The 7,736-nt window shown below is 41.8% G+C and overlaps 1 protein-coding gene across 1 annotated transcript; it reads left to right on the forward strand.

Annotated features, from left to right (window-relative positions):
- Positions 1 to 366: 366 nt before the first annotated feature.
- Positions 367 to 7,515, forward strand: LOC124703543 (TOM1-like protein 3). Its single transcript, XM_047235756.1, has 10 exons — positions 367 to 591; positions 719 to 879; positions 1,814 to 1,892; positions 2,072 to 2,170; positions 2,260 to 2,373; positions 2,585 to 2,754; positions 4,874 to 4,955; positions 5,805 to 5,890; positions 5,971 to 6,201; positions 6,441 to 7,515. Exons 2-10 carry the CDS (start codon positions 773 to 775, stop codon positions 7,192 to 7,194), a joined length of 1,722 nt encoding a protein of 573 aa, XP_047091712.1. The 5' UTR covers positions 367 to 591; positions 719 to 772; the 3' UTR covers positions 7,195 to 7,515.
- Positions 7,516 to 7,736: the final 221 nt, after the last annotated feature.

Here is a 7,736-nt window from a genome sequence, read left to right on the forward strand (position 1 = left end):
TTCAACTCACATGAAAACGGCTAGTTGCAACACCATTCCATGTGAAAGTTTATAAAGCTCTCTGATTCGCCAAAAAAAACCATTCATGTGAACAGCCGGAGAACATTGTGAACCTCAAATTACCTGAAAGGACATGACCTCGAAATAACCAGCACAACCAAATTCAACCCACACTCGAGCAAGAAAACCAAAACCAAATTCGAGACCCTTCAGCATCCAGATCCCAGAACTCCATAGAAAAAGTCAAAAACTTTATGTCTAAAAATAAAAATTAATAAACATAAAAATAAACAAAAAGCAAAAAACAAAAAACAAAACCAAAAACTGCAGGCCCTCGCATTCACACCAGAAAAAGTCCACGTCCGCGTTTTCCTTTCTCCTTCCCACCTCCCCCAACCCCAACCCCAACCAGTCCTTCCTTCCTACCCAAGAACCCTCCAATCCCACACCACTTTGCTCCAATCCGCCCCCAATTCTCCCCACGAACTTCCCGTCGGCACCACCGCGTCGGCTCCACCATCCCGGATCGGAAGAGAGCCCGCCGCCGGTGCTCCTCGGCGCTGAATCTCGCGGGGAGTCCGCCCAGATTCGGTAATTTTCTTTTTGGGAGCTCTTTGGGTTTCGCGTCTATCTATGCCGCGTTCCTCGGGCAGCGGTTGCGGCTGGATGGCAAGGCGGATCTCGGCGCTGATTGATCTCGGGGTGCCGCTTGTCGCAGGATTTAGGGTTTTTCGACGCGGTCGCGGTGGCGCGCTTACTCGGCCGCGTGGAAATGTCGGCGGCCGTGGCGTGCGCCGAGAGGGCGACCAGCGACATGCTGATCGGCCCCGACTGGGCCGTCAACATTGAGCTCTGCGACATCATCAACATGGATCCCGGGTATGAGCACACTCTCCACCTTTTTCTCTGGTCGTTCATCGTCAACATGATTTGCTTGGGTTAAATATGCCATCATGTGAAGAAATATTGCTAGGTTGCTGCTTCCTTCGAGCAGGGGGGTAAAATGGGGTTTTGATACATACTGCGTTTTAGTTGTAATTGTGTTGTTTCTTGCATCATGTTTGAATTGATTCACGTTATCTTAGAAACATATTGTAGTTATGTGTTCTGTACAATCTGTTGTTCATGGCAACAATTTGCCTTCGTCTGCTGGTTGCTGCACTGTCTTAGGTTCTCTAGTTTTTTTTAGCAATTTGTTGTTTATATGGTTGTTAGCCTGGAAGGTGAGACGTTTTGTCAATTCATGAATTCTTTGTGGTTAATTAGTTGCGTCATAGTCTCATGAAGGGTCACCTACTTTGGTGAAGTTGTAATAAATTAGTGGCATTTGTTGTTGAGCTGCGGCCTTGATGTGCCATTATGTTTGGCCATGAAGTACTACCAATGTGGGCTTAAGGTCACATCGAGAAATTCTTTGTTATTCTTCTTCATTCTTGGGTGTAAGTTGTAGCTTCCATAGTTTCACAGATACCTTGAATTACCAAAGGCTCCCGGAAAAGTAAAAAAATGTCTATAAGTGGTGATTTGTGGACCGACCTCGTTGATATTATTTTTCAGATCTGTGTATATACTACAACTAAGGGAAGCCACTCTGTTCTGTATTACCGGTTTATATAATTTGGGTCATGCTGGAGTGATGCAGACTTCTTGGTGTGTTTGCTATATTGGATTGCCGTGATTGTTGCTTCATCTTATCATCTTATATACTGTTACTGAGCAAGTGAGCAGCAAATTTTGGCTGCATTTCCGATTTGACTTTTCATGTGTTTTACTCGAAGCATGCTGATAAATGTTCCCTCAACCTTAACTGCAGACAATCAAAGGATGCACTCAAGCTCCTAAAGAAACGCCTTGGGAATAAGAATTCAAAAGTTCAGATTCTGGCCCTTTATGTGAGTACTACAGAATTTCATGTATATCTATTGTTAGTTGTGACTCGGTCATGCTGTGTAGGTTTTACATTTGCACCTGCATCCTGTTGTTTTTGAAAGTTCCAAGAAGCATATACATTTTTTTTTTGCTTACATGCATGTTTATTTTTCTTTACTGATTAATTGGCCTATTGTTTCAGGTGCTAGAGACTCTAAGCAAAAATTGCGGGGATATTGTTTACCAACAGATCATTGAGCGTGATATACTAAGTGAAATGGTTAAAATAGTAAAGAAAAAGGTGACAGGACTAATCGGTGGTTAACTGCTTGTTTCCTAGATTCATGTGCATCTGTTCAGACTGTTCTGATACTAAATTTATCTATGCAGCCAGACTTAAACGTCCGGGAGAAAATATTGAGTTTGATTGACACATGGCAAGTGGCTTTTGGAGGTCCATCGGGGAAATATCCTCAATATCACACAGCGTACCAAGAACTCAGGGTACCTTCCACTGTCTCTTTCATCGTTATTTATCTTGTGAAACCACGGAATTCTCAGCTTTCCACTTCACTACTTTTCCCCCTGAACTTCGATCTGCTTTATTTTGTATTCCCAGTGTAAACTTAGATCTACACTAATATGCTTAGTTAGCCAAGCCAATTCATTCAGTCCAAACAATGAGCAAGATGCCTTTGCCTTCTTGTTTCTGCAGACAGCTGGTGTTGATTTTCCACCTCGCGAGGAGAATACAGTTCCACTGTTTACACCTCCTCAAAGTCAACCATTGAGACAGCCACATCTATATCCTCCAGGTCAAAGCTATGAAGATGTAGCTATACAAGCTTCTCTCCAATCCAGTGCCCCCGCTGCATCTGCCCTGAGGTATTCACTTATTCGCATTCATAGTTAATTTATGATATGGTTCCTTTTATTTTGTTCACCTCTTGTCTGTGTTTCTTCTTAGTGTGTTGCATGCAGTACTTGCATTCATATTTTGTCAATCCCATTTATGTTTGAATTTTGTTTGTCCCTTGTGTTTCTTCGTTTTTCATTTCTCTTAGTTGCATTCCTTCCCTACTAGTGTCTGCAAACTTGTTTATGATTGGCTTCCCACATTTTATTGTTCTTCTTATTTATGTAAGTTGGTATTTAGTAGGCCAAAACAACAGGGTAGTCCTTATTTTGATTGAAACAAGTATGACCAAATTGGTTTTGCAAAAATGCACACAAAACATCAAACCCATAAGATCCCTCAGATATGCGGCAGCTCCCACTGCCATAAGATCTATATATGATGAGTAGACATTTCTTAACAGTTAAAGCATATTCACTGTCGGCAGATGAGCTGATTTAAAGTATTATCTCTATCTTGTACTGGGATCTCCTCCCCTTATTGTTGGCACCATCCTCATTGGTGGTTCTCATCGTGAACTCGAAAGCGCACTAACAAGTAGCACCGAAACATTGTGCCAGCTGGCTCCATGGTTTTGTGGGAAACACGAGCTTCATTAAATCAAATCAACAGGGTTACAATCAGCCTGAAGACTGAACTAAAAACACCGGTGGCTCAGCATCCCAAGAGATCGACGCTTCCTGTAAACTTGCAAATTTGTTCAGGAATGAGCCCCTTGGTTAGCCACGCGACGGGCATGCCTTATATTCTACTCAGCTCGCTAATCTCATCTAAGACCTTTTTGATCATGGATCAATCATTCACTCTGTCGTGCCATTGGAGCACCAAAACTTAACAATCAACATCAAAAACCACCTTGCTGAAACCCTTGTTTCTAGCAAAAATGACCACATCTTTCAGCACGAGGGTCTCAACCGTTAGAGGATCAGAAATACCCCTATAGGTTTTACATGTGGCTCCACGAAACTCCACATCAGAAACGGGCTACAGCTCCTGTCTCCACCATGTTATCATCAGCATTGATCACACCGTCTGAGTTAATCTTGATAAAACTGTCAGGTGGTCGCTGCCATTTGCATGCCTGTCTAGCAGCTCTTGGTAGAACCTCCTTAGAAGTTCAAGGGTTTGCAAGGTCTCCCTAACGAACTCCATAGTTTTGTCTGGATTACAACCAGCCTCATCATGAGTCAGATTGTTCCTTGATGGCCAAATCGGGTACATTACTGTAATAATAACAGTTTTGTCACTCTGGTTGATTGCTGTCTCACATAGGATGTCCTTCGCCCATGTTAATGGGTGTAGCTTAGGTAACTTCACTAAAAGCAAGTCCTTTGCAGCTTCCCTAAACAACTTCGCATGACTGCATTCGATCGACGCATGCATCATAGTTTCCGCTTCGCCTTACACAGAGCACAGGTGCTGTTCTCCATTATATGTTGCTGTGACAAAGTCCTATAGTAGAATAACTTGAAGAACTCACCACCAAAATACACGCACCTTTGGGACCACAGGAAGTTTCCACATTCGCTTCCATAACTCACCATCATTTTCGGACGAAGGCGTGGAAGAACCATTGTTATTTCTTGCCTCCTCCGACTGATGTGCATCCATGAAGGATTTATATGCTGACCTGACGCTATGAATTCCAGACTTCTCCCAACCAATCTTCTCCATCTGTTCTCCTTAGAGGAATGCTCAGGATCGGATCAACATCTGGAACAAAGAATATCTTCCGAAATAAGTGGTTCATTCCGCTCGTGGTTTTCTGTCATCAGTTCATTCACCGTGACAAGATCACAATCCTTCTGGCTCCATGTTCAACAGGCCGCATATTCATATAACTAGGGTTGTGTAAGGTTTCAAAAACTCTAATATCACATAGGTATTTATACTTTTATAGTGACAAAATACAAGGGGCTGACATTTTGACACACAAGATATTGTTTAACTGCTCTGTGGAGGTCTCATTTTCATAATCATATCAAACAGTATCTGTATTCTTTTTTGTTGTGTTTATTTCACCATTCTTGCAGAAACCCTTTTTAGTTATAATCTACCCTCATTTTGCTTGTACAATTTGAATTACAGTCTAAGTGAGATTCAGAGTGCTCGAGGAATTGTGGATGTGCTGGATGAGATGTTAAATGCACTTGACCACAGACACCCTGAGGTGAGCTCCCTTCAAGAAAGCATTGCGCTCTTATGTGTTGTGCGTAATATATAATGCAGGATCTTGCATGCTTTTGCATTTGTTGGTTTCTTCTATTATGATTTAGTATCTCTACCAGACACATTTTCTTGATTCAATGGAAATTTTAGGCATAAACATGTGAGTTATCTGCTATTTTGCCATCTTCATTCTATACTAAGGAGGCTGTAGTTCCCATACGTTGTCAGTTGAGGTGTTTCATAACATGTATTCTTGTATATTTCATAGTGGAGTGGAGGTTGTCTATCCTGTAACTGGAGAACAAAGTAATTTGTTTACTCAACTTCCAACCTACGTGGCATGTTTGGAGTTTATATCATTTACTTAGAGCATAGTCATGTTGTCCAAACTTTATTGGCTTGTAACGTAAATACCTTGCCTGTCAGTTTGTTAATGACTTGAAGCATTCCATTTTGACCCCAGTGAAACATGCTTATCATTGTAGGGATGATTCCCAAGAAAAAAATACTGTAGAGATTCATAGCTGTACTTTTTTGTTGTTGAACTCAACAAATGGAAAGCAAATTTAATAGTTCCTATCTTATAAAAAATTATGCTTGACGACAACAAATGGAGAGCAACAAAATAATCTTCATGAAATTGGAATATTGGAACATTCTGTTCACCTTATGCTGGCCTGGATCACTTTTATTTGTAGATTTTGTCCTAGTTGATTGTGTTAAGCCAATGGTTCTTAATACAATAAAACTTGGATTTATGTATGTCCTTTTGCTTCTCTATTTAACTCTTATTATGCATGCGCCAATCTGTATACTGTAAATATTGATTTGATTGTGCTTCATGATATAGGGTGTGAGGGAGGAGGTCATTGTCGACCTTGTTGGGCAGTGCCGATCTTATCATGCTCGTGTGATGGATCTTGTTAGTGATACTGGGTATGTTTTTTTTTCACTCTGGGTTTTAGTTATGTGCTTTACATTGTCATGTGACGGGGCTTCTGGTATTCTCTCTGCAGCGATGAGAGCCTTCTGTTTCAGGCTCTAGGACTAAATGACGAGTTGCAGCGTGTTCTTCAGCGTCACGATGACATTGCAAAGGGAGTTCCTCCCAATATACCAGTACCTGTTGCTGGTAACATAAACCAAGGGGCAGCCCCTCGGCCTGCGGGGGTTTCATTTTCCCCTCTTCTTAATGTACACCATGAGGATGATGAACCAGAAGATGAGTTCTCTGTGCTTTCTCGCAGGCAAGCTCTATTCGTATTTCCATTATATTTGAACTTTTAATGTTTAATTATGCTAAAAATTCTGAGCTTCGAATGGCTGCTGGCCTGCTGTAACATTAACATAATTATCATTTTCTGAAATTGCGCTCCTTTGTTTCTTTAGCTTTCATTTCATGTACCAGTAGTCAATAGATGATTTTTTTTAAAGGAAAATGGACTGTTTAGCTCATCAGCTGACATGCAAATAAATCCTTTTGTAGGTCTGCAAGGGACGGCGTGGCAGCACAGGGCAACCTGTCTGTTCCAAGAAATGAAAAGCCATACCCAAGCCCACTTCTTCCTCCACCACCGTCGACAAAAAGGCCTGTTTACACAGAGTCAAGCAGTGTTGACTATCTAAGTGGAGACTCCTACAAGTCTGAAAAAGTGCCAGATGAATTTGTCAATCCAACGGCCCCAGCCAATATCTCGGCACCATCTTATTCAAAAAAAGAAAGGGATCAGCCACCAAATTATGATAGTGTGCCTGATGACTTCATAAACCCAACTGCAGCTCCCAGCTTTTCTATGCCTTCTCGTCCTACGAATGAGTCGAATAGTTCATCTGTGAATAAGCTTGAGAGCCTTCCTGACGATGACTTTATAAACCCCACTGCACTGCCTGGTTTTTCTTCGTCTTCAACTAATGAAGATCTTCCGAAAGCTCCATGGGAAGCGCAAGCTCCAGTCTCTCTACCACCCCCTCCTGCAAGGTATGGCCAAAGACAGCAGTTCTTTGAGCAACAACATGGCTTTCCTGGTGGCAGCAATGGGGATGGCTATGATGAAGTAATGACACAGACAGGAAGCCTTTCTCTTAACCAAAGGAACACCGAGAATGAGAAGATTGCATCAGTGTCGACCGCATCCCGCCAGCCCAAACCTGAGGATTCCCTCTTCAAGGATCTTGTTGATTTTGCCAAGAAGAATCCGTCTTCTCCATCTAAACCAACCAATAGCCGCCGGACTCGCTGAGTTACGAGTGTTTCAGTCATGTAACATGCATAATTGAGTTGCCAGGCAACTGGTTATGCTACAGGCTAGCGAGTTAGATATACCATCAAATAAGAGGGTTCAGACTGTTTTTCATTGCCTTGGGAATTATTTGGTTTGCGCATTGGATAAATAGAATCACAGATGTCAGATACGGAGTCATGATACTGGGTGTGGTGTGCAGTGAGTTGCTTTTGATCTTTTTATTTCCTTTTCTGGTATTTGTTTCTGCCTTTATTTTACCTAGGTGTATATATTACTCCATTCGACATCAATATTCATAGATGAGTTTGCAATTTGATATGTGGAGACTTGGTTCACAGTTTACTTTAGAAGGATGCTCTGATTTGTTTCTTCTAGTGAGCAGTAAGTTTGTGTATAATTCAAGCAGTTGGCAGATAAACTTGTGACAACATCCATAGGATGCACGTAAATCTGCTGCTTATGTTTGGACCTGAGCTATCTTGTTGCTTGCATGCGAGAATATATTCTCAGCCGTTGATACCTGAATGAAGAATATGGAC

The sequence above is a fragment of the Lolium rigidum genome, chromosome 3 (assembly GCF_022539505.1).
Source record: "Lolium rigidum isolate FL_2022 chromosome 3, APGP_CSIRO_Lrig_0.1, whole genome shotgun sequence".
Taxonomy (NCBI): Eukaryota; Viridiplantae; Streptophyta; class Magnoliopsida; order Poales; family Poaceae; genus Lolium; species Lolium rigidum.